The following is a 24,735-nucleotide window of genomic DNA, read 5'->3' as shown; positions in this document are numbered from 1 at the left end:
GGCCTCTTGTTTGTTCACTCGTTCAGAACTTCTCGATTTATGGTCAATTGTCGAAATCATGAATGCCAAACCCCGGTCGGGTCTGGCTCTAGCTGCCCGCTATGCAGTGCCATTTGGACTGATCTTGATCCCCTTGTGGATGACCCAAGTCAACAAAGTCGTCCCTGAGCCGTATCTGGACGAAGCATTTCATATTCCTCAGGCTCAAGCATACTGGGCTCACAAATGGACTCATTGGGACCCGAAGATTACGACTCCTCCCGGTTTATACCTCTTCTCTTACGCCCTCTGTGCCCTTACGCTGTTCCTGCGAGGCTCTCCGACTGTGCTGGATCCCCCGGCACTTCGCGCAACCAATGTCGCAGGAGCAGCCGTCTTCCTTCCGATGAGACTACAAACCGCACTTGATACTCTACGAAAGCAACCAAATAAGAGACCATCTGGAGCTTGGTTGAGCCATACAGTGCTAAATATCTGCCTCTTCCCGCCACTATTTTTCTTCTCGGGCTTGTACTATACAGATGTCTTGGCACTGCTTGTGGTTGTCGAAGCATACAATTGGGATCTGAGGCGCACTTCAAGGGTGAGCTCAGCACCTTTTGAGACTGCCGTGTTTGTTTTTCTGGGTCTTGTGTCGTTGGTTTTCAGACAGACGAATATCTTCTGGGTGTCGGTCTTTTTTGGTGGACTTCAGGTTGTCCGAAAAGTTCGCAGGGAGACCAAGACGTGTATGTCATCCAGTATGGTTGACATTGTGCGGGCCGGCTCTAAAAATGAGTTGTACGATCCCACAGTATTGGACGCCTCAATTGCAGGTCGGTAATTCCTCCTTGTTTTAGCTACAGCCTAACTGACCCGGAGCGCAGACTACTTCAAAACTGCTGCCTCTCTCTGCTCCGTCGCTTTGAATAATCTGCCTTCTATTATAATCTCTCTCATCCCCTATCTACTCATTCTGACGGGTTTCGGAGGCTTTGTACTGTGGAACGATGGTGTTGTTTTGGGTAGGTCCCTGCCCAATATTTTGATTTATGCACTCTAGCTGACAGCTACTCCACAGGCCACAAGGAATTCCACACTGCCGGTCTTCATCTGGCCCAGATGTTCTACTTATGGCCGTACTTCCTTTTCTTCTCCTGGCCTCTCCTTCTAGCTCCGATGGCCAACATACTACTTCCGAAGTTTATGCTACCGAAGTTTCTGGATCAAGGCTTTCCAGCGACCCGAAGAGGACTCCCGAAAGTCTTGACTGCTGTTCTTGTTCTAGGAATAATGCTTGCTGTGGTGCACTTTAACACGATTGTCCACCCCTTTACCCTTGCTGATAACAGACACTACGTCTTTTATGTTTTCCGAATTCTCCTACGCTCTCATCCCTACACAAGATACGCCGCTACTATCATCTACTTCCTCGGTGGATGGATGGTTATTTCCGCTCTTGGGTTCTCGCCTCTCACGTCTGCACCTCGACTAGCCTCGGTTGTCAAGACTCAGCCACCGTTATCCTCACCCTCGCCATCGGAACAACAGGCCACGAAAGGACAACAAATGACCGAACGCAAACAGAAAGCATCAAAGAAACCTGCCGCAGCTCCAGCTCCAGCTCCAGCGCCTATATCTCCCGAGGTCCTTGCTGATCTTCAAGCACATATTATGAGGCGGCAACGGCTACAATATGAAACGTCTCGTGTGAGCTTCGTCCTCGTTTGGCTCGCAGCAACAGCACTGTCACTCATTACCGCTCCCTTGGTCGAGCCACGGTACCTTATCATTCCTTGGGTAATGTGGAGGCTTCATTTGCCGCCATCCCCAGCGCCCGTAGTCTACCGTCAAGCGCGTGATCAGGATGAAAAGAAGGATCTTGAAGCACGCATTGCGGTCAATTTCCCACTGTTCCTAGAAACTGCATGGTTCCTGGCGATCAATGCGGTCACTGGACTGCTATTTCTCTACGGGGGTTTTGAATGGCCGCAGGAACCAGGGAACATCCAACGGTTCATGTGGTGATTTAATAATGGGAATTGTGTCAAGGTATGGCTTGGTGTATTATAGCATATTAAAAATTAGAGCCACACATGTTTTGTATTATTATTTTTACTATAGGATTATTGTGAGGAATGCTCGTTCCTACTAGATACTCTATATAGGCCCGGAGCTTCATTTTTGTCAATATTTTATTTGCTTTCCGCCCACAGCGTATTTTACTTCTCCAACAACATCAACAATGCACGACGACCATGACGGTCGCTCATCAAAACGGGCTAAGGTGTCGTCCGATCTAGATCCCCAAACATCAAACGAGCCATCTCTAGTATCTCTTAGTCGCTCAATTTCCCCTCCATCGCGCCCTTCTCGCCAAAACGTCATCGCTTCCCCGCAATCACCAGTAGCTCTCGACGGGGAGAGAGGAGAAGCGTCTTCAAAACGACCTCGGATAATTCCGTCACCATTTAACCTCACTCACATTCGAGACCTTGCTGTATCATCCGAGAACAATGCCGGTACAGTTCGGTTGACAGACCTGCTCGGGGACCCAATGATTCGCGAATGCTGGCAGTTCAACTACCTGTTTGACGTGGATTTCCTGATGAAGCAGTTCGACGAGGATGTCCGAAGCCTAGTACGCGTGAAAGTTGTCCATGGATCATGGAAAAGGGAGTCGGAGAACCGGATTCAAATTGATGTGCGTTCTGTTCTGTTCCTAGGTACCGATTTGATTTGAGTACTTATGCGGCGTTCGAATGATGTTTTGTTCTTATCGACCTCACCTCACGGGTTGGTTGGGTGCATCTCTACTCGTTCGTATCTATGTAGGTGCGTAACTAACTCCCCTTCCTTTAGGAAGCCTGTTCTCGACATCCAAATGTCGAGCCTATTGTGGCTTACATGCCTGAGCCTTTTGGCACGCATCACTCCAAGATGATGATTCTGCTTCGTCATGACGATCTTGCGCAGTATGCTCTCCAGCTTGGGTTATAAGGACATGGTTTAATATGGTCTTTTACTAGGGTTATCATTCATACCGCGAACATGATCGCCGGCGACTGGGCAAATATGTGCCAGGCTGTTTGGCGATCTCCTCTGCTCCCGCTGCAATCAGGCGACCGCAAGGAAACCGACTCGACTGTCTGGGGCACTGGCGCGAGATTCAAGCGTGATCTACTTGCATACCTGGCGGAATATGGTGCGCGAAAGACTGGCCCCTTGGTGGAACAGCTCTCTCGGTATGATTTCAGTGCTGTTCGCGCAGCTTTGATAGCGAGTGTGCCCTCAAAGCGAAAGATTGACAGATCGAGCAACGGACTGCAAAAGCCTCTCTGGGGGTGGCCGGCTGTACGAGATGTCCTGCGACATGTTCCATTGTGCGAGACCAGTAATGCAACACCGCATATCGTTGCCCAGGTTCGTATATGTCTAGCTAGGAAAATGAGATCATGGCGCTAAAGATGATATAGATGTCGTCCATTGCCTCTCTCGGAACGACGGAGAAGTGGCTAAAAGACGTCTTCTTTGACTCCCTAGCTCCACCTTCATCTACGAGCACACCTACAAGTCTTCTGACATCGCCGCAATACTCTGTAATCTTCCCAACCGCCGAGGAGATCCGGCGTTCACTCAATGGATACGCCTCGGGTGGGTCGATCCACACGAAACTACAAAGCGCTTCGCAGCAGAAGCAGCTCCAGTACTTGCACCCGTACCTACGACATTGGGCTGGAGACGTTTCAGACCAGGCTCTACCTCGCAACATTCAGGACGCCGGTCGTCGTCGCGCAGCCCCGCACATCAAAACTTATGTGCGTTTCGCGGACGCACAGAGAATGGATACTATCGATTGGGCCCTGGTTACATCGGCTAACCTCTCGACACAGGCGTGGGGGGCAGCTACCAATGGAAGCGGAGAGGTACGCATCTGCAGTTGGGAGATCGGTGTAATGGTGTGGCCGGCGCTCTTCACGCAAGACGCACAGTGCTCGGTCATGGTGCCATGTTTCAAACAGGACTGTCCAGATCATTCCCAAATGACGCTCCCAGACAATCCAGGAGAACCGACGGTCGTAGTCGGATTTCGCATGCCGTACGATCTACCCTTGACATCGTACAGCGCAAACGACACACCGTGGTGTGCGACGATGCGTCACTCGGAGCCCGACTGGCTCGGGCAAACATGGGCAGGCTGACCCAGCCTATATATCCTACCCCAGTGGCATTGTGGAACACGCTCATGAGCCTCATTTCACTACCCTATTCGTATTCATATTCAATACTCATATTCGATATTCATATCATATCAGATATCCTCCCGTAACCAAAAAGCCTCTGTTTATCATGCCATATATCCGTATCCTTTCTTACTGGGTACCGATGGACTCGATGAGGTCGTTGACCTTTTTGATATATTGAGCCTGAGCCCTCTGCTCGCTGATGTGCTCGATCTCCTTCCACGCGTTATACTTGTACTTGCTCTTTACCAAAGTCAGCTCTCATCCATAAAACAAGGGGAAAGGAAATAGAGAAATAAAACAAACCTCAATCTGATAGAAAGAAGGCTGAGCGGGAGTCTCATTCCTAGACTTCTTGAAGAAAGCATATAGCTATTCATCCCATGAACATATTAGCCCACGCAAAAAAAAAAAAAAAAAAAAAAACTCAAAAAAAACTCATGCGAGCTCCTCCCAGCATACCTTCAACTTATCGTCATTGCCAGGCTCCGAGTTCAACATCTTCACCAACTCAGTCGCAAACACGAATCCGGCCTTCAACGCAGCAGCCTGGCTTGCATCCGCAACGGTGGCATCGTCGCCACCAGCAAGAACAGCCTCGACGGCAGCCTTGAGGGCATCAACGTCGATACCCTGGGAGGCCTTTTGCACGGCGGGGGTGAACTGGGCGCCGGACTGGGCGGAGGAGAGAGCGGTGAAGAAGGCAGGGGCGGACATTTTGTTCTTTGCTTTGCTTTGGTTTTAAAGGGCTGCAGATGATGAATAAGTAACGATAAGGATGTTCGTTGGTAAAGAGAAGGGCGGATGGATGAGAAGGGGGACGGGGAGGGGGAGCTTTTGCTTTTGCTTAAGAACTAGAAGTGGGGTTGGTTTTGGTGGGGTTGGAATCAGCCCAGGTATGTATTTGTTGGGGAGGGAGGGGGTTGAGACTACTCCGTATAACAAATCTTTTCCATACAGAGTACACCTACCGATCTATCTTAGCAGATATCCTCAAATGGCTCGTCCATCAATTCTATCCGCTCCGCAGGCATATTCCAGGCTCTCTTGCCCCTCTGTAACTCCACTGCCCTGGTTATAGCTCCCACTATGAAGTTGATTAGGTCCCATTCCTCGGGGGTTTCGTGGGGCTGGAATAATCTGGTGGGATAGGACACTATGAGAAGCAATGTATATATACCAGCGGTGTAGGATGAAAAAAAGTTGGGAATATTTAGCAACTGCAGAAATACAAATATCTACACTACTACAATGAATGGTTCCTGTGCAAAGCTGCTGCGGCTACAATGCAACTTCCACCAACGCCGTCCATGCAAAAGAGAAGAAGAAGAAGAAGAAGAAGAAGAAGAAGTGATTACCAGTCCACAGCCCAGCCGTTCTTGGTAAGGAACTCTTCACACGCGGATTTAAGTGCATAGTTCGACCGGAGATCGGATACTGTCATTGGTGTTCGAGTGATAGGGTCTACAGCCGCTTGCTCAACGTACTTGGTAATCCCGATGCGGTCGAAACTGGTGCCCGAGGGGGTCATAACAGGGTCATGCATGATCTCAAAGGTAATCCCATCAACAAGGTAATCGGGTACAACCTATCCGCGCAATCAGCATCAAAACCCAAAAAAAAAAAACACAGGATATTCTCCATGACAAGAGAAGCATACTTACCCGCTCCTGGATCTCCCCCTGCGATGAGAGACGGAACGCGTCCCGGACGTTTTGCGTATGCTTCTCTGCATCCTCGCGAAGTGCCTTCTGGTCCTCCACAAACCCAGTCTGTCCGATTTCGCCTCGATCCAACTGAGCCTGTAGATCGGCGAGAGCACGGTCCAGGTCCGCCTCGATCAGCAGCTCCACCGTGCGTAGGGTCTCGCTCATCTCGCGCAATCTTGCGGTTTCCTTCGCAGCCCAGATCTGCTGCTTGGCTCGCAGCACAGTCTTCGAGAGATTCTCCGACTGCACGCTCTTGGCCGCTAAACTAGCCCGGTATGCGTCAATGGCGACCTCGTACGCTTCCTGTGGCCGCTGGAGGCCCAGCAGCGCCTGTGCAAGATAGTACCGGCTCTTGAGACTATTCGGAGACTTGGGGCCGTAGAGGTCGATGGCGGTGCGGGCATCGTGCTCGACGCCGGCCCATTGCTCGAGGCGCATTCGGGTGAGGGCGCGATTGGTAAAGAAGGTGGGTTCACGAGGGTTTTTGAGGATACTGTAGAATTCCGCCCGGGGTGGTTAGTCTTTCAAACAGAAATCCCTTCGAGGGAGAAGTTACATGATGACTTACGCTTGGGAGTAGAATTCCTCAGCGCCATTGTAGTCTCCCTCCTTGAAGAGCTGATTGCCCCTCTCTTTCAGTTCGAATGACATGGCCGCAGAGGGTACAAAAGCACGTCGCAGTAGTGTCTACGCTGGGAGTGGACGTTGGCTTCAGAGTACACTTCCTCGTGAGAGTGCTCTTGGGATCGTCGGAATTGACTCAACGGACTCTACGGCCAACTGGTGGGGCAGGCTCAGATATCGATCTACCGCACCAGTGCGGAGCCGGGGACAATTTCCTTCCTGAGACTGTATTGCAGCCTTCGTAAGAAGAAGGGTAGAGGATATCAGAATGCTAGTAGAGGAGAGTGTCGCAATCTCATGTCTCCGATGCAATTACCGCATCCAAAGGCTGACAAGTGAGAGTCGTGGCCAAGGCTGGGCCGGCGGGTCAGTATCCCAGTACTTTTTGTTCAAATTGGCCTTGTCCCTACCCAGTTGGGACCGTGCAAGTCAAACAGAGCTGAAATGACAGCGCAGGGAGGGGTATGGAGAGCTGTGCCGACTGGAGCAATTTAGATAAAGAATGGAGAAGAGATCTGGCCTCCATCTTCAACAGAAGTGTTAATTGCTCCTTGTCGCGTTTGTCACTGCAGGTGAAGTTGGAGATCGAAGCTGATCGACACTCACAGAACCTAAGAGATGACTCAGCAATTCTGGTTGTTCACATAAAATTTTATGAACAAAATTGTGAAAAAAAAAAAAAAAAAATATTAGAAAGGGAGAAAACAAGTCAATCTTGAAATTTTATCTATACTATTGACGAAGAAGAAAAAGAAGAAAAAGGAGAATCTTTGGCCCGCAAAAAGCATCCTATCCGCTCATGGTATCATTAACTCATTTTGCTACTGTACCGTGTCATTAAAAAAACACTTCATAAATTAAGGAAAGTCCCGAAATAATCATCCCAGGTCGCTTCGCTCGGAAGACACAAAAGAGGAAAAAGCGGCGGGAGGAAGAATCAAGCGTTATCCCCAGCTTATTCCCCCCACGGTGGAGTATCAGACGGCTAGACGGGGTTCTCGATCAGTCTGTCCACCGTCACGAGCGCACTCGACTTTTCACAAACATGTCTTTTGACCTCCTCCACGTCGGTCTCGGTCCGATGGTTCATGTTGCTTGGGCGGGGGCCCACTTGAGCCTGGCTCAGGGTAACCTAGGAGCTCGAATTTACTGACCAGCAGCGAACTCGGCCTCATAGTCCTTAATCGCCTGGACCTTGGGAGCTGAGGCGCTCTTGGGGTCGAAGCGGTAGGTCACCCACTCGCTGGCAAGGCGCTTGGCAAGCTCAATGCCAATAACCCGCTGGCCGAAGCAGAGAACCTGGGCGTCATTACTAAGGATGGAACGCTCAACGGAGAAGGAGTCGTGCGCAGTGACAGCGCGAATGCCAGGGACTTTGTTGGCGGAGATGGCAACACCCAGACCGGTTCCACAGATGAAGAGACCACGGTCAGCCTTACCATCGCGAATAAGCTTGGCCCCATTAACGGCAGGGTGAGGATAGGCAGTCTTGTCGGAGGTCGAGTCGACACCCACGTCAAAAATTTCACCCACGTTGGGGTTCTTCGCAAGAGCGGCTTTGAGAGCCTCCTTGTAGGGCTGGCCGGCCTCGTCGCAGGCGAACACGATGCGGAGCTTCTGATCGGTAGACATTGTGGTAGTGGTGATAGAGTAAAGAGTTTGGGGGGGAAATTGATATAAATATGATTTCTTAATGTGGACAGAGATGGATGTAGATAATGGGTTTTTAGGGTGGAGAGAGAGTGGAAGTAATAGTGGACAGTGATAGCCAGGAAAAAGTATAGAAAGTTGGAGGGGAGTCAACAACCTTTTTATAAGTCACTTGTCGCCCCCTCCTTTCTCTTGTCGATAACTCTTCTTTGAACAATCAACACTCTCACTGCAAATGGCCTCCATTGACCCAAGGTTCCATAAATGGAGAATTCTTGGGAAAATGAGGTCACTGCCACTTCCAAGGCCCTGCAGGATTCGACTTGTTAAGTTGTTACTGGACTTTTAGGCACTCTATCCTGCTGCGCGGCATTCCTGAATTCCTCACTGGTACAGGAGTCCAATCCTGGTCTAATACTAATATCAGGATGATAAATGAGAGGCGTTGCTTTGTCCCACGCCGGCGTCATACCAGTATGGGATGGATATCTATACGATCTATGGACGATCTCAACCACTCCAATGCATCAGGTCTGAGTAGGGCCTATTTGCTTTAGACTGAACAATTGTCCTGATTCCTTTCAGGTTCCTTAAAATTGGCTTCGTTTTCTAGCTGTTCAACAACGCTTCCGGTTGGCCCTTTCCTGTTCGCTGCTTTTACATCATCTCAAGGTGGCATCATCGGAGCATTTAGGGAACCTAGGCATTTCTATTCAAGATCCAGACTGCCAAACCAGCTTCAGATGGTTTGGATTATAATCCCCCTTGATAATAAATAATTACACACATACAAGTCACTCAGACAGGTGTTCTTTCCCAATGCGGACATGTATAAAAAAGGCACCTGCTGGATTTGGAATATCCGGGGAGCCCCACTATGCTCCACTCTGCCCCATTATAAAGCAAAACACTCCCTTCTGATTGGATACGGAAGGATATAGGAATCCGGGTATCCTTGTCTGTAATTTATCCCGTAAGGCGTTACCAAATTACATGGACTTCGGAGAAGCTGCGAGCTCGGTATTACCTATTCTACACTCTCCGGAGCTCATCCGTTTTGTATACGACGTATGCGTATGTATTGTGACTAACCCCACATCCAGTCCCGTGACTTCTATATCAATATTTATATCCTCGCCAGGAACTCAACCTTCAAACTATCCTAACAGCTGTCTTCTCCTGCGTCTCCGCGTGGATCCTTCTCTAGGCTCTACCTTCTTTCAGGGTAAGTCTACCAAGTTGGTCTCCATTTCTATCCCAGAGTCCGAATCCTCAGGCTTCAATGAGATCATTTTGATACTGCGACAGTCCATTAATTGGTCGTCGGATTCTGCACCATCTTTAGACTCAATATTGTCACCGTTGCGCAAAATTCATTTCCTTGCTGTGGGAGGATTCCGTATTTTCTGCTTTCGTCACTGCTTCCCCCCCAAAATGTACATTCTGGTTCCAGTCCCCGGATAGTTCTGACTGTAAGATAGAAGTGCGTTTCTCTCCTCTTGCAGAGTGTCTTTGGTAGAGCTTTCCATTTGGGGATATTATCCTTAGAAGATAACAGGACATATCTATCTGTTACCACGAATAACTCGCAGAACAATGGCTACGATCGCAAATCAAGCCTATCCAATCCTACCCAACAAATTACTCCTTATTTCCTTGAAAATGTACTTCACGCCGTCCCGCACGCTTGAGTACTGTCGCGCGTTGCTGGATCCGAAGAATGATATAGTTCGACCGCAAAACCGCTCTGAACTCCTTCTGGGCTTGATTCCCGATTTCCTAACCATATACCCCTGCGCGGAGATTATTAAACAATTCGAGTCCACTCTTCCTACAGATACCTCCCCGTTCCTACCGGCTCCATTCCTCCTAGGTGCACAAGACTGTTTCTGGGAACCTCTAGGCGCCTACACAGGCGAGGTGTCTCCGCTTGCACTCCGTTCGATGGGTGTTTCCATCGTTGAGCTGGGCCATGCAGAACGCCGTGCTATCTTTGGCGAAACGGACGACACCGCTGCCCGCAAGGCTGCTGCGACCTGTGCGCAAGGCATGGTGCCCTTGGTATGCATTGGAGAGGTCAGTGCTCCAGGTGCAGCGGTGTCAGAGGCTATCGGGCTGGCAGTGCGCGAGTGCGAGATCCAGATCCGTGCGGTCTTAAATGCCATTCCTACCGATGCGCCTGTGATCTTTGCCTATGAGCCTGTCTGGGCAATTGGGAAGCCTGCTCCTGCAGGTGTCGACCACATATCTGCAGTTGTAGACGGCCTGCGCACAGTGATCGGGCAGCGGGACGGAGACGTTCGTATCTTGTATGGAGGAAGCGCTGGACCGGGTCTGTGGGGACCAGGTGGTCTGGGAAAGGCAGTCGACGGCATGTTCTTGGGTAGATTTGCGCATGAAATCGAGGGTGTGCGCAAAGTCGTCCGTGAAGTCGAAGAGACCCTCGCTTGAATCAATTCAAATCCAAAACCCACCGACCTAATTACGAAGTCTTTTGGCTTGGAAATTGCATATACTGCCTATGAAACCAAAAAGGCGCATCAGATTCTCTTCGTCTAAACCTCTCCGCCTAAAATGAGATCCATGATTTGGGAACATTTCGCCATTCTTCTCTTCTTTTCTAGCATGGATAATCATAACCGCTATGCATCAATAATGCATGGTGATTTCATGGGGCCTTTCACAGGCATGCTTTACCCACACCTCGGATACACATCCTGTGGGGATACATACAACAATAACTAGTGGTAGTGTACCTGGTTATAGGCATACAAGTGTTGCTTACTTTCTTAGAAACAATCCAAGGAAAATGCATACGAACACGAACACTGTCAATGAATGAATCATCCTCGAACTAACTGGTTGATATTCTAAAATACTCAGCGTACAACCACAGAGATGCAAAGAGACATATGCATGCTTTTTAACTCCTACAACTGATCTAGACTATTTACAATAACCATATTCATCCCCATGCTGTTTTCTTTCCCAACCTACGCATAAATCCATGCATGCATTACTGTTATATTTACTTCTGCACCTGCTGTTTCTCCTCGTGCAGTTCCTGTTTGACACGGGTAACGGTACCAACCCCACCATAAACAACGCCCGTATACATCATCGCAACGGACGCGCCAGCATCCAAAACAGCCTTGGCTTGCTTGCCATTGGTGATTCCTCCAGAAGCGAAGATGACCTTGCGCGGAAGTTCACTGGCAGTGCTGCTAGTAGGTTCCACTCCAGAAGGAACGTTCTCCGAGCCAGGCTCTACTAATTCCGCGACAGCAGCTCCGGGTTGTTCCGAGGCCGCGGCATCCAGCATGGAGCGATAGCGGGCTACGAGCGCCACTGTGCGGTCGAAGAGCTGAGGGCCGGAGTATCCACCTGTTTGTTTCAACGTCGTTTGTTCCTTTGGCGAGAGAGCATAGCCTTGGGGCAGAGGGTCGGGGCGACGGTTGGTGGTGTTTCCAACAATAACGCCGTCGACGCCAGAGTCCCGAACTGCGTCGCATATGCCAGAGACCTGCTCGTCCGAGTCCTCGTCGGGGCTAACCTTGACCATCACGGAAGGCTTGGTTTTGCGATCGACGCTCTTTGCGGCTCCGACTACGGCTTTGAGGATAGCAGTGAGGGGGGCCGCGGCCTGGAGATCACGCAGACCGGGAGTATTGGGGCTCGACACGTTGACAACGAGGATATCGGCGTATTTGGCAACGCGATCTACGCAGTACACATAGTCGCGCTTAATCGCTTCGATATCGCCGTCGGGAGTGGCCTTGTTCTTGGCGACCTGCACGGCTAGCAATTTTCCTGGGCGCAGACTGCCGGGGGGCACACCGGCCTCCCCATCGAGAACACGCTGCTCGGCCAAGTCATGGAGTCCAAACCCATTAGCGTAGGCGTAGTCGCGAACTCTCTGCTCCAGAATAGCAGCCATATGATCCGCTCCCTTGGAGTTCAACCCGTATCGATTGATCATGGCCTTCTGAGAAACCACCCGGAAGACGCGGGGACGCGGGTTCCCCTCCTGCGGCAGAGGCGTCGTACCGCCGACTTCGACAATGGCAGGACCGATCTCAAAGAGCGGATCAGGGATCTCGGCATGCTTATCCAGTCCACCGGAGATTCCAATGGGGTTGGAAAGAGTGTAACCAAAGACCTGCCACCGTTTAGTTTCAACACCGTACCATACACATCGTGCCTTTTTCTTTTTCTTTTTCTTTTTCTTTTTCTTCTTCTTCTTCTTCTTCTTCTTCTTCTCCATTCAAAAAAAAAAAAAAATAGATAAACAAACACCTACCTCAGTCTCAAGAACCCCATCCGCATCCAGCCCCCCCCGCTCCCGAGGATGCAACCCATACTTATACAAAGTTTTCAACGAATCCACCCCGAGATGATGCGCATCCTCTGCATCCGGATACAACAGCCGAATCAACGGCACAGCGCCGTAGCGATGCACGCTGGCCCGCGTATCCGTGACATACACATACCCAGCCAAAAGCGCGAGCGCCAGCGAAGTCCCCAGCACTGTTCTTCGGACTCCGCGCCGCGCGTTCTTCGGTGCTTCTTGGGCGGGTTCTTGGGTGGCAGCCGCGTCGGACGATGCGTATCGGTGCGCATTCGGGGATCGCGCGAGTTGCAGGTGTCTGTGTGCAATTGGGGGCGGTCGTGAGTGTTGCAGGCATCGGATGGAAGGGGGGAGATGCGGAAGCGCCGCGATTCGTCGGTGGAGTGAGTTCGTAGCCATTTGTGGGTGTGAGAGAGAGAGAGAGAGAGAGAGAGAGAGAATCGAGGAGGGATTGATTGATTGCCTGATTATGTAGATGTGAGGAGGTAACTGGAGTAGTGTGGTGTGGTGTGGTGTGGTGTGGTGGTGCGGGGCAGGGTGGGATTTATGGCGAACGCCTTCTAGAGGCTATATCTTGACAATAAGTATAGTGCCAGCCTCGTACCTGGGGTAGAATGTATGTATATATGTGAATTAATTATGGTCTGGCTTGGTACTCTGCACGCTCGCAGGATGGCGGTGGAAATTATCTGTATGTATGGTAGACTAGATGGACCATTTGTGCTGAATGTATACATAGTATATCTGTGTAGGTACAGAGACATAACTTGGATATTGAGAAGATTAGTATTAAAAAGGGGGGGGAGGATAATGAGGATTTCCTGGAAATGCAACTACATAATTTGAATTCGTGATGATGTCTTTGGACCTCTTTTGTTCTGTAGAATATCCACCCACGTCTCTATATATCTCTCGCTCTACATAACTACTCGTAAATATAACATGAAACATGACAGATATAAAAAGGTCAATATATAATTCAAAAAATCGAAGCCAATGCCTCGGAAAATATCACGCTGATGGGTTAACCCCCCCCCCCCTACCCCTATTCAGATTTTAGGAAAGTAAAGCCCCAAGCAGCACTGCGCACGAAACCCGCAGAGCGAACCCCGAATTAAAGGTGTTTCTCAACCCCGAGTTTTCCTTCTTGGTGGTTGTCGTTAGCATAATCGGTGAGGGCTCGTACGGGGCTGGTGTGGTGCTATTCCGCGTTCCATCCCAGCAGTACTTTTCAAAGCACCGCGTGCAAACGGCTGGCATCTCCGTGCCCGTACGGTCGAAAGACCGACTCAAGATCGCACAGCCTGCGCAGCTAGGCCAGTCGGTGTAGTTATCTCGGGTTGCGTTGCCCATGGTCACGACGTTGTATCCGTTGGTGATCATGTCGTCTCTTTCGGAGATCTCGTAGGTGAGCTTGAAGGTGGATGTGTTGGAGTAGGTGGTATACGGATAGTTGGGGAGGTAGACGACGAGGGGCGCCTGGCCTGTGATATTGGAGCTGTTGCATCCGAAGAAGGTGGGCCGGGTGTTCAGGCCGAGGTTGATAAAGGTGTTTCTGTCCGGGATGCTGGGGAATGCGGTGCCATTGCCCATGCCGGATGAGTTGAGAGAGCGCTCGTAGGTGGCCACCAGAGGACCGCCGTCGGGCCAGCTGAGGTTGGTGCTGGCGGATGAATCCACCGCGAAGATAACGTCCACATTGCGGGTTGGCTGGATGAGTGGATGAAGGGGGATGTTCTCATCATCTTCGCCGCCGTCAACCACGTTCAGAGCACTGGTTTTCTCGTAGGCGTGGGTGGCGTTCTGGTAGTTGTAGAAGGGATTGGGCGAGTAGAGGGCAATATCATCGTCGTGGTCGCCCAAGTCTGTCAGAATATCACGGAGGATGTCCTTCAGGCCCGAGGAAATATCCGTACTATTCAAGTGGAGAACAAATTGGTTGAATAGAGTCGACGAGGTCCCCATGACAAAGCCTGCGTTATCGAATCCTCGAACACAAGCGTCCCCAGAGACCACGACGCCGCTGTCGAAGTGAGATCCAAGATATTCCAGGGGAGCAAAGCCAAAGATTGAGGGATCAAAGGTGCCAAATTCCCAAGGGTTGAACTCGTACACGGTGGAGTTGCTGCCGATAAGCACCTCTCCGGGGTTCCTCCCGTCGGCAACGACAAGGGGCATAGGCATTTTGCCATTGCGAAAATCATCGGTCAAGGCAATGGATGACCATGTATAGTCCGGCCCACCATCTGTGGCGTTAATCAACTGGTAGGAAAGAGCGCGCCCCCAGTAATCGGTAAAGGAGAGTTTAAACCCGGCGTCCTTCTTCCCCTTGACAACTTTCTCCAACTCATGGTAATACTTGACCGTATCCCAAACCTGCAATCCTCCCGTCTTGGGCCCTTTGATGATAGAATTTTGGAATTGCCAAACTTCGGTTTCGTCATAGGTTTGGAGATTGGAGATGGTCGTGAAATTGTTGATGTAGATGGACCCTAGAAGCCAACTGCCTCCAGACAACCCCGATAGATAGGTGGCGGACTGTAACAGGCCCCCCAGGTGTCCGACTTGCGTGGATCCTTCGGTTCGACTATCAAAGGCCTTGATTGCGCCTGCACCATTGGTCAGCGCTCGATAACCGCCACCAGACACCGCAATGCCAATGTTGGGGATGTTTGAAAGGTTTCCCTCGTGGTGGTTGATGTAGGAAACGGCGTCAAAGGAGGTCATATTCAAATGGCTAAAGAAATCCTTCATCGCAGAGATGGTCTCTGGGCGTCGCACTTGGAGCCATGCGGTTTCATTTGTTGAGAGAGAGGCTGCACTCCGAATCTGAGGCCTGCTAGCTGGGCAGGTCACATTGGTAGGGACATAACCATTTGGCGCATTGGGGAGCGCTCGTGGGGTGAGATCCCCATATACCGAATCGATTGCTGTCGGGACACTAGACACCCCTAACCCGAGAGAAATCAACAGGGTCAGCTTGAGTTTACATGAGGTTGAAGTGGGATCACACATACCAGGGGCAGAGCTAAGAGCCAAGACCAAAAAGGTACTTAAAGCGGCTGAAGTCATGATGTCGTTTGTGATACCGAGAGAAGTTATCCCCAGTTTACCGGGGGATTATTATTATATACATAGCTCAGATATGCCCCGGCAACTCCGGAGAACATCTGGTAATCCTCTGACGGTTGCATCGGAAATAACCCATCGAGTTCGTTACTTCTTTCGGCAATTGGGCCTCAGACCCTACATAGAGTCAGAGTAACCAATAGTTCCAAGAAGCAGGATAGTTCTAAGCATCCTCCGGATCCATTGTTGGTATAGAGGAGTGGATTCGTGGGCGGTACATAACTTGGTGCAGGCAGAAGCATTTTTTTGGCGTCTAAGCAGTCATCGTCTAGAACGGATCTCTCGGATTTCAATCATCAGCCTTAGTTCCGGTGACAAAAGTGTTGCTCTCATTTCTATAATCAATCCAGCGGATAACTATATGACGAGCCAAAGTTTGAGCCTTAATAACATTCCATTCAGCCCTAGTGTGGCTACATATATGCCTATATATATATCTTGTATACAGAGTAGATCAGGGTTCGTCCTCGTTAGGGTACCCATTCTATAAAAACAATTAACAAATACTAGTATCGAAATCTAATTCGATTCCAGAGTACTATGCAGTACTTGAATATATTGTTATGACCCTAATCTACTCCATACCTAGTGACAGGGCAAATCATGCCAAACCCGCATAGAAAACTTGTGGCTGCCTACCAAGTAATTAATTTATTAGGCTGTGCAAATCCAGCTTTAAATAGAAACTACCGGCAACGAACAGTAAACCCAGCTTGTTTATTTATCCTAGTCTGGGTACAGAGTACAGAGTATGGAGTAGATCTTCTCCTTTCCCAACCCAAGGGAGACTCTTTCCTTCTTCATTCTCAATTACATACGCCCTCACCCTCCAAAGAAACAACAAGAAGAAGAAGAAGAAGAAGAAGAAAAATGTTCAACCTGTTCAAATCTACCACTACTGAGCCTTCACCCCGTTCCCAAGACCATACCTGGAACCCCCAAACCATTACCATGACTCCACCCAGCAGTCCTTCGGCTCCATCCACCGAGCAAGTGGTGACAGATCAACCCGTAGGACTCTCTCTCTCGCTTACAGAGTAGTTTACTACCTGCTGAATTCCGTGATTTATCCTATGGTTGACGAACTGACTGACTTTACTAACTATCTACCTACAATAGGCTCCCCGGGAGGAGATGCGTATGCAACTACGCGGAGGCGGATTCTGCTGTGGAATGTAAGTACAGTGAACTGTGTTGATATCCAAAAAAAAATGAATATATAGAGAGAGAGAGAGAGAGAGAGAGAGAGAGAGAGCTAATAGTTACTTACTACCTAGTTGTGCTGGTCTTGCATGCTGCGGGTGCTGTGAGGTTTGTTGCTGCTGTTGATTGAAGAGCGACTTGCTTTTGTTTTTTTTTTTTTTTTTTTTTTTTTTTTTTGCCCTCTTCTATCTTTCTTAGAGGGCTGTTTATATATATATATACTACAGAAGAAAGAGATCACCATCATAAATTATATAAATTAATTCCGCTAAACCTCAATCGTTTTCATGCCACTCAAACGCCTATGTTGCTGCTGTCTTAAATCATCATTACCAATAGCATGGCCGGAGCCAAAGATAAGAAAGAGGCCAACTCAACTGACCAAGGAGTTTGCAAATTGCACGTTGCAAGTTACCTCAAGTTGAAAGTCTTTCCGGCTCTGCTTCTAAAATTACATGGGAGGACAGCCCTGCATTGTAATGGACAATCCCAAGAAAAAGTAAAGTTTTTTTTTTTTTCTTTTTTTTTTTTTGGGTTCAGTCATGATTGATTGAAATTGACAAGAAGGTAGGTAGTAGATCAGGTACTGCGTGCGTGCAAGAGGAGGGTATAGTATTGTACGGTAGGAGATAGGTAGAGTGGAAAGCGTCGCGACATAAGCTCAGTTAGTCATCGGTCAATCGTCACTCATCCGGTCGTCGTCGTCCTCTTCGTCGCTCTGCTCGTGGGCTCTGCTCTCGTCATGCGTAGATCTCTCGGGAGATTGAGGCTCCTCAGCGGGCTCTTCAGGCGGAGGAGGCATGGTTTGGGCGAATTTTGGATCAATAGCAGCCCGGTGGAGTCCTCGTTTATAAATCTCGGATTCATCGGGATCCCGAACCGCCACTTGAATCTGGTCAACCTGGTCTTCTTTGGACTTGGGAAGAGTCGGGGCAAGACCGGCTTGTGCGATGGTTCGGGATCGCTCAGGCTTGAGGCGTGTCTTTCCAAGAATCGGGTAGTAGTAGGCCGCCTTTTGCTTTGACGGACCGTTGCCATCTCGTGATTCAGAGGGATCGAAAAGGGTTAATGCAACATCCTTCTGTTTCTGATCATTCCCCAGGGTTTGAGAGCTAGTAGCGTATGTACGTGAGCGATCATAACGGTGGAACTTGTTATTCTCCGTTCCTTCGTGAGTGTAAAGACCTTCATCATCACGGTCCGGGTTGGATAATTGTAAGCTAGATATGACATTCTTGGCAGATTCCTTCTTTTCAGGCAGGAAGAGATCGTAGTCCCAGGGGATTGGGCCGGGATCCGGGTAGAGGTTAGGGTTAGACTTATGCAGTGCAACCTTTGTAGCGTGTTCTTGGCAGATGCGTTCCTCAGGAGCTGAAGGGAGTAGAATCGCAACATCCATGCGCTTGTCGCGCTTGCCTCCGGAGCCCTGAACCGGCGCTTTGTCAAATTTAAACTGCACGAATCCTCCGGGGTCTGGGAATCCCTGTAGGTCGGGGAGAAGCGGATAGAAACCAACAGGTTTCAGTTTGGGGTTATCAGGATGCACTGGGTTAGCCCACGCATCCACCTCGAGTTTTGTGGGAGCATGGCCCTTGATCTGGCTGGGCGTATCTTCGCCAACATGTTTGCTGCTCGGGTATGCAATATCAAAGCCCTTCTGGAGGTACTTCTTGATATAAGCAGGTTCATCTTGGGTTTTTACTTTGTCGGGGCGAGACTTGGTGCGAATAGGAGTGACTCGTGGGCCATCAGGCACACGAATACCAGCAGAAATATACTGTGTGCGACGGAGAAAGCTGACGTTGACATTCTTAGGAGCTGGGTTCTTCAATTGATCGAGAGTCATAAGAAGAGGGAGATCAGCGGGTTCAATGGGGTCGGGGTTTTCCGGTGCCATAATAGCTGTGTAATAGAATGATATTAGCACAACCCTACGCAGAAAAACAAAGGCCAAAAGAAAGCTACATACCACTCTCATCTCCGAGGTGAAGGCCCGGGATACCGACTAGATCAATCGGCATACCACCCTCAGCGTCAACGTCAATATTTGGTTCCTCACGGCGCGCCAGATTAGAAGCAAACCCGGGGGTGAGGAAACGCTCCAGTCCCTCATGAGGGATGTCGAGGAATTTCGGGGGCATGTCGGGAGGCGGGAGGTCATTTCGATAGCGTAAAGATGCGATGTATTCCTGGTGGAAGCCCCCAGAGGAGCTGCTATCCTTTGATTTCGACATGTCGGCTTCTGGCTGTTCGGAACCGCCTGCTGGTGAAGGAGCTACTATAACTGAGGATGGCGGAGTGTACACTATTCAGCTGGTATAAGTATTTCGGGGATTTCGAAGCTCCAAGTGAGAGTTGCCTCTTAGTAGGATACTTACATTGAGCAGGAAGCGCAATTGGAGAGATCTGAGAATCCGATATTAAAGACCCACCCGGGCCCCTGGAGCTGGAATCGACCGGTGCAAGCGCTGGAATACCAGATAATGGATGAGTTGACTTTGGGACAATAAGATCCAATATTGCGCGCAAACTTACTTGGGGTGAGAGGTGGCATTCTGCAGTTCTTGACCGCTTGGCATTTGTGGTTAGTGTGAACAGGGGGTCTGGGAGATCGGAGGAATTTTATCCCGAAATTCTCTTGTGTTATTATCAGATTATGTAATCATAATATAGTTCTTTGTCACAAGGCAGGCAGACAGACATAGTTAACTAGTTAACTTCACAACAGCAGCAGTTTCAAGCACCAGAACAGGAGGTTAGAATAACCAAAATCCCATTAAAGCTACATAATATCATAACAAGGCACCATGTAATATCTAATCATCCACCATACCCAGGACAAAGGAGAGTAAGAGGGAGAGACTAAAATCAATACGACCACATACACTTATAGCCCAAAAGGCGATGTCCTAGACGGTCGTATTCTAGCTGACTGATCCAGCTATCATTGGTTCCACTCAGTTTGCCAAAGACACTTGCGCCCTTCCACACAACGACCTGGGGGTCTAGATCTCTGGGCGGTGTGCCAATCATGATCTCTTTCGCAAAGCCTGGCCGGAGAAGCTGGAGTCTCTCCTCTAGAAACATGTGGAAGCCATTGACTAAACTTCCACCCCCGACGACCATGATTCCACCAAGAAAGTCACGCATCTTGCGCTCATCTGAGCGGGCGGCGTGAGCGATTGAAGTGAGAATCGCGGTATCTAGTGGGAATGATGGAAGGATATCATCACGCTCTTCAATAGACGGAACACGGTGAGAGGCACTTTGACTGGTGCCTCCAACACCAGGGGTACCACCACCGCCTGCCTGTGGGGTTCCCAGGGTCTCTGGCGCGGGAGATCCTGCGACAGAGGACCGTGGGGTAGCATCAAGCTCCTGCACACGGCTCAGGGCATTGATTTGCTGTGAACGGCTAGGAGTGGCTTGCACATCTAGCATATTTGGCTGGGATTCACCATTCATCTGACCATTAGTCAATGGAGGGGCAAGGGCGGTCAAAATCTCAGACTGGGCTGCGGATGTTGGGTCATTTGACTGGCCGTCATAAATGTCAACAGAGCGAGAAATCAGCTGTCTTCGTCCCTCAAGTTTCGTAGAGTTCTCAAAGATGGTAGGTTGGAAGTAGCCCATGGGGGCAAGATGTACCTCATCATAGGCTTTGAACATGTACTTGCGAGTGTCTTGACCGGCAACACGGAGATGGAAATCGAAAACCTGTACCGAGACACTAGCTTCGTTCATGGTGCAGACCTGCTTCTTCAGCTCCTCAGCTAAGAGAAAATCATACCGCCTCCACAGATTGATCTCGGCATAAGGAAAATGGTCGTAGAGCATCATCTTGACGAATACATCCGTTACGTCTGACCCGCCGTACTTGAGATTGACCCGGGAATTCTCTATACACATCCCCTCTTCGACACAGCAGATAGACGTCTTCTGCGCACCAATGTCAACCACACACGCTGAGGTAAAACCTGCACCAAATGTAGCCGCAAGACTTTCTTGGATGAAGCAGACACGAGCGAACGAGAATTCTCTCATGAGTATTTCGAGGACCTGGACGACGTAGGATTTTTCGTAAAGGTCCGGGATGACAAAGACGCAGGAGTATTGCGGCCAGTCTTTCTCACTTGTGAGGCCAAGCTGGGATTTGATCGCATCCTCAAGAATAAGAGAAATATCTAAAAATAGGAGTCTCTTGTTGTTGTAATCCCTCTCGTTACACCAGCCGTGCCTCATTGGCCAGTAGAGCTTGTAACGAGGCTTGGAATCGTCCGGTATCCGCAAGGCTGCCTGTCCTACTATATATTCCGGTGCTGGGTCTAGGATTTCAGTCCATTCAATCCGCATCGGGTCGTTGTGTTCTGAAATGGTCTCCGGTACAGTTCGCCGGTTATAGTTGATTACCATTTCCTTCGAGTTTGGCAAAGTGCGGCGCTTATTCTGTCGCATGTGTGTCTTGAGTTCGGCCACCATAGTAGTATATTGGGAGGAGAACTATAGCCGATTAGGAATTGTGCTACACATCGCCAGCCAGGCCGAATGATTGCAGGAACATGACATACCTCAGGACCAAACATCTTCTCCGGTTCCATATCAGAGCCATCGTCCAGCTTCAATCTCTTAGGACACGGTTCCTCCTCGTGATCATCCGCTTCGCTTGTAGCCGACTTTCTTGCTATGACCATCGGAATAGTTTTTGGCAGCGCATCGCTAGAGAGGCCAATTCGCAAGTTTTGGCTTCCAACGTGAATTACAACGACCTTTGAGCCAACAGTCTCATTGGAAGCTTCTTCCGTCGCATCCTCCATATTAGTATCACCATCCGCTTCCATTTCCGCTTCAGGTATGCCCAAGTCATTTGCCTTTGCCATGGCAAGAGCGCGATCGCGGTCTTTGGCGGTTTTCGCCATCCGATTTCGAGCCTCTTCATTCTGCAGCCTGAATGCTAGATACTGATCATCGCGCTTAAGGTAGTCCCTGTCCATTGAGAAGACCTAGTCAGCTACGCTGTACATTTCTAAGAGCGGATAGGGCAAGAAATGTGGAACACTAACGTGTAGTAGTTTTTCTGATTGATTGCAGGGATCTGAGGCCAGCTCGATAATTCCATATTGTTGTCCGTCCTCTCGAGACCTGACGAGGTGTTAGGGCACCTAACACAGTAGTATCGGCTGGAACGGGCTCGGAAAACATACCCTCATCCCGAAGGAGAGCCTTTCCTGACTTCTTGCCCACCATTGTGTGCTGTTCGTAGATAGAGTAGGAGCGTGAGCCTTCTCTTCGATCGCAGCGGAGACCTCAATCCAGGACGTCGCCTGAACAGAGCGAGGAGATCACAAGGGGGCTCCTTTACTCGCTTGGCGGCGGGGAACCCAGGTCTAGGTCAGATATAGATGGAGGAGACAACGCCAATGTTGCTGGTGGCGGGAAAGAAGAGACTTTGAGCTTATGGTGGGCGCGAATGGAGGAAGATCGTACTTGCAGACAAACTCCGGGACTGCTCCATACACTCCGGGCACTAATCAGTTGAAGGGCGAATTACTACAAACGGTATAGCGTTCTTCTCATAGCAAGAAGCATTAGAATGAATTTAGAGGCCACCAGGCTGTTTTAGTGGAATGAATTATTATATGATATAATCTTGAATATAAGTACATGAATATTACAGTAATCTATAGCTAAATTTTATTCCAGGCCGCATATTATAGAATAGGTTGTGATTAGTATCTCCCAAATATTTAATGTACCTAGGTAGTTTAGTGTGTAGCTCATAATAGCTGCGAAAGGATGTTATCTATCCAGCTTTTAATTCTTCATGCTCCAGTATCCAATTCTTTAAGCTAATATAGTAAATTGATGTCTTTTTAGTAGATATACTGCAGATAATATTAAAAGACATTAATTGCCCTTTAACACTAGTTAACTGCAAATTACTATATACATCTATATAACAGTCCTGCCAATTCGGATGATTTTGCTCATAATGTATTATTTTCCCAAGGCTATGATTCTAAAAGTTCCCCAAATTAGGCATCTGACCGACTGGCCAAGTGGTTTCAAGGCGCTCGTCTTACATTATAGGTATTCACGAGAGATCCCAGGTTCGATCCCTGGGTCGGTCAGCCCTCTCTTCTTTTTTATTATTTTTTTTTCTCTCTTGCAAAAAAAACTAGTGAACTCATCATAGTCTAATTTATCGAATATTAAAACCAGATGTGTGGAATGCTTTCTTTTGTGTAAATTTTCCATTAGAACTCCAGTTGTACAGATAACAATGTAAAAAAAGACCCTTCTTTGCCTCCAGGATAAGCTTGGACCAGTTCATCCGTTCCGCTGAAACCTGGATGGCGATTTAGTCAGCGCCCATCCTGGACTTTGGGTCTTCATTCTCATTAGCCTCCTGGGAGTTCTGGGGATTTGGATTGTGCTTAAATTCAATCTCCTCCGTCGCAAAGAACTTTTTCCCTCATCGAACCTGACATTTACTCTCTCGTGCTAGCGCCTTCCAAACTCCACTCCACTGCCGTACGCCTTGATAAGTGAGACCTCAACGGCGTTGTCCCCTTCCATCCACCTCCGATCGACGACTTACCCGCTACGGAATATCGCGAGTATCGCCGGTTCATCACTGTAAAAACACAGCCATGGGAGGCTCTCTGTCGCGACTATGGTCTCTCCTCTGGACGAAGAAGGAAATCCGAATCCTCATTCTTGGTCTTGTGCGTTGAATTCGGCTTACCTCAGAAATCCAAAAGTATTTTGAATCCTGGCTCATTCACTGCTTTGTATAGGACAATGCTGGCAAGACTACTCTCCTCTATAGATTAAAGGTATGTCTCATGACTCCACATGGATCTGAAATACAACTTTCACAAGCTAATTACATGTTCTCCAAAAGATTGGCGAAGTCGTGACTACAATACCTACCATCGGCTTCAACGTAGAGTCTGTGACATACAGGAATCTTAACTTCAATGTTTGGGTACTTCTCGCGGCTGCACAACCCAAATTTTATCTGGACTAGCGAATAACAAATCAATGCTAACCACTGCCCTGTTCTAGGATCTCGGAGGTCAAACATCCATCCGACCCTACTGGCGATGCTACTACGCGAACACTGCGGCCGTTATATTCGTTATCGATTCTACAGATGTTGAGCGACTTGGGACAGCTGCTGACGAACTAGCTTCCATGCTGAATGAAGAAGAACTTCGCGAGGCGGCCCTGCTGGTGTTTGCAAACAAGCAAGATCAGCCTGGTGCCAAGGGTGCCGGAGAGATCTCGGAAGCGCTAAAGCTCGGGGAACTACGAGATAGGAACTGGAGTATTGTCGCGTGCTCCGCTATTGATGGCAAGGGTCTCAATGAGGGCATGGACTGGTTAGTGGTACGTTGCGCTTCTCTTCATCTCCGATTGGATCCTATACTGATGAAAGATAGCAAACTCTTCAATCCGAAAACGCATGAGCGCTGGCGTTATTTGTGTCGTGCTATAGAGTTATTTAATATTCCCTTCTCCTCGATTCTTTGGGAACAGGAGTTCATGTCGTTTATACAGTATACCTTTTTTTTTTTTGATTTGGAAGTTTTGAAGGCCCAGCATAATATCCTAATTGATTCGAAGATTGAACGGTTGACTTTGCTTGTATTTGACATGACACGAAAGATTGGTTGGTTGGACTGATACGAGGCATCAAGACAGCATCATGGTGTTGTATTGATATGAATAAAGGACCGGTATATCAGCATTGAGCATACAATCAACAGACATCAGCGAGCCTAGTAGTACTATGTATATTATGTGTGCTATAAAGAGTGATATACGTACACCAGTACTCTCTACA

At 49.0% G+C, this 24,735-nt stretch overlaps 10 protein-coding genes and 1 non-coding gene across 11 annotated transcripts; 5 read left to right on the top strand and 6 right to left on the bottom strand.

Moving 5' to 3' along the window:
• Window positions 1-58: 58 nt before the first annotated feature.
• On the top strand, window positions 59-4,181 carry alg10 (dolichyl-P-Glc:Glc(2)Man(9)GlcNAc(2)-PP-dolichol alpha-1,2- glucosyltransferase; the record flags this gene model as incomplete). The annotated part of the gene is made up of 7 exons (XM_040898528.1): window positions 59-815; window positions 867-1,004; window positions 1,061-1,957; window positions 2,196-2,683; window positions 2,842-2,954; window positions 3,009-3,402; window positions 3,456-4,181. The coding sequence occupies 7 exons, from the start codon at window positions 59-61 to the stop codon at window positions 4,179-4,181; spliced, it is 3,513 nt and encodes a 1,170-aa protein (XP_040750760.1).
• An 85-nt stretch (window positions 4,182-4,266) lies between these two features.
• Window positions 4,267-5,364, bottom strand: P175DRAFT_0299662 (uncharacterized protein). The gene is made up of 3 exons (XM_040892811.1): window positions 4,686-5,364; window positions 4,530-4,595; window positions 4,267-4,466 (listed from the first exon to the last, which is right to left on the bottom strand). The coding sequence occupies exons 1-3, from the start codon at window positions 4,938-4,940 to the stop codon at window positions 4,353-4,355; spliced, it is 435 nt and encodes a 144-aa protein (XP_040750759.1). The 5' UTR covers window positions 4,941-5,364; the 3' UTR covers window positions 4,267-4,352.
• A 213-nt stretch (window positions 5,365-5,577) lies between these two features.
• P175DRAFT_0510631 (putative U-box domain protein) lies at window positions 5,578-6,583 on the bottom strand (the record flags this gene model as incomplete). The annotated part of the gene is made up of 3 exons (XM_040898527.1): window positions 5,578-5,811; window positions 5,888-6,425; window positions 6,501-6,583. The coding sequence occupies 3 exons, from the start codon at window positions 6,581-6,583 to the stop codon at window positions 5,578-5,580; spliced, it is 855 nt and encodes a 284-aa protein (XP_040750758.1).
• A 719-nt stretch (window positions 6,584-7,302) lies between these two features.
• P175DRAFT_0502900 (RpiB/LacA/LacB family sugar-phosphate isomerase) lies at window positions 7,303-8,522 on the bottom strand. The gene has a single exon (XM_040897497.1). The coding sequence runs from the start codon at window positions 8,186-8,188 to the stop codon at window positions 7,703-7,705; it is 486 nt and encodes a 161-aa protein (XP_040750757.1). The 5' UTR covers window positions 8,189-8,522; the 3' UTR covers window positions 7,303-7,702.
• A 1,280-nt stretch (window positions 8,523-9,802) lies between these two features.
• On the top strand, window positions 9,803-10,657 carry P175DRAFT_0441271 (triose-phosphate isomerase; the record flags this gene model as incomplete). The annotated part of the gene is made up of 1 exon (XM_040894068.1): window positions 9,803-10,657. The coding sequence occupies one exon, from the start codon at window positions 9,803-9,805 to the stop codon at window positions 10,655-10,657; it is 855 nt and encodes a 284-aa protein (XP_040750756.1).
• A 335-nt stretch (window positions 10,658-10,992) lies between these two features.
• Window positions 10,993-13,193, bottom strand: P175DRAFT_0502899 (dihydroorotate dehydrogenase 2). Its single transcript, XM_040897496.1, has 2 exons — window positions 12,507-13,193; window positions 10,993-12,365 (listed from the first exon to the last, which is right to left on the bottom strand). The coding sequence occupies exons 1-2, from the start codon at window positions 12,951-12,953 to the stop codon at window positions 11,235-11,237; spliced, it is 1,578 nt and encodes a 525-aa protein (XP_040750755.1). The 5' UTR covers window positions 12,954-13,193; the 3' UTR covers window positions 10,993-11,234.
• A 417-nt stretch (window positions 13,194-13,610) lies between these two features.
• Window positions 13,611-15,626, bottom strand: P175DRAFT_0533796 (lysophospholipase family protein; the record flags this gene model as incomplete). The annotated part of the gene is made up of 2 exons (XM_040900083.1): window positions 13,611-15,505; window positions 15,572-15,626. 2 exons carry the CDS (start codon window positions 15,624-15,626, stop codon window positions 13,611-13,613), a joined length of 1,950 nt encoding a protein of 649 aa, XP_040750754.1.
• Window positions 15,627-16,553: 927 nt separating this feature from the next.
• P175DRAFT_0533795 (uncharacterized protein) lies at window positions 16,554-16,862 on the top strand (the record flags this gene model as incomplete). Its single annotated transcript, XM_040900082.1, has 2 exons — window positions 16,554-16,694; window positions 16,803-16,862. The coding sequence occupies 2 exons, from the start codon at window positions 16,554-16,556 to the stop codon at window positions 16,860-16,862; spliced, it is 201 nt and encodes a 66-aa protein (XP_040750753.1).
• A 271-nt stretch (window positions 16,863-17,133) lies between these two features.
• Window positions 17,134-22,351, bottom strand: P175DRAFT_0558923 (putative chromatin remodeling complex subunit (Arp8)). Its single transcript, XM_040900878.1, has 8 exons — window positions 22,088-22,351; window positions 21,947-22,025; window positions 21,455-21,869; window positions 19,772-21,386; window positions 19,422-19,457; window positions 19,265-19,354; window positions 18,856-19,191; window positions 17,134-18,788 (listed from the first exon to the last, which is right to left on the bottom strand). Exons 1-8 carry the CDS (start codon window positions 22,128-22,130, stop codon window positions 17,563-17,565), a joined length of 3,840 nt encoding a protein of 1,279 aa, XP_040750752.1. The 5' UTR covers window positions 22,131-22,351; the 3' UTR covers window positions 17,134-17,562.
• Window positions 22,352-22,928: 577 nt separating this feature from the next.
• P175DRAFT_0t107 lies at window positions 22,929-23,014 on the top strand. Its single transcript has one exon. It is a non-coding gene; the product is annotated as a tRNA-Val (tRNA).
• A 253-nt stretch (window positions 23,015-23,267) lies between these two features.
• Window positions 23,268-24,722, top strand: P175DRAFT_0502895 (ADP-ribosylation factor family protein). The gene is made up of 5 exons (XM_040897495.1): window positions 23,268-23,611; window positions 23,684-23,722; window positions 23,791-23,874; window positions 23,955-24,278; window positions 24,332-24,722. The coding sequence occupies exons 1-5, from the start codon at window positions 23,537-23,539 to the stop codon at window positions 24,356-24,358; spliced, it is 549 nt and encodes a 182-aa protein (XP_040750751.1). The 5' UTR covers window positions 23,268-23,536; the 3' UTR covers window positions 24,359-24,722.
• The last annotated feature ends 13 nt before the right edge of the window (window positions 24,723-24,735 follow it).

Source organism: Aspergillus ochraceoroseus (assembly GCF_002846915.1).
Source record: "Aspergillus ochraceoroseus IBT 24754 chromosome Unknown P175scaffold_6, whole genome shotgun sequence".
NCBI classification, from domain to species: domain Eukaryota; kingdom Fungi; phylum Ascomycota; class Eurotiomycetes; order Eurotiales; family Aspergillaceae; genus Aspergillus; species Aspergillus ochraceoroseus.
The sequence above is the reverse complement of the archived record's forward strand: the minus strand, read 5'-3'. Positions and strand labels throughout refer to the sequence as shown.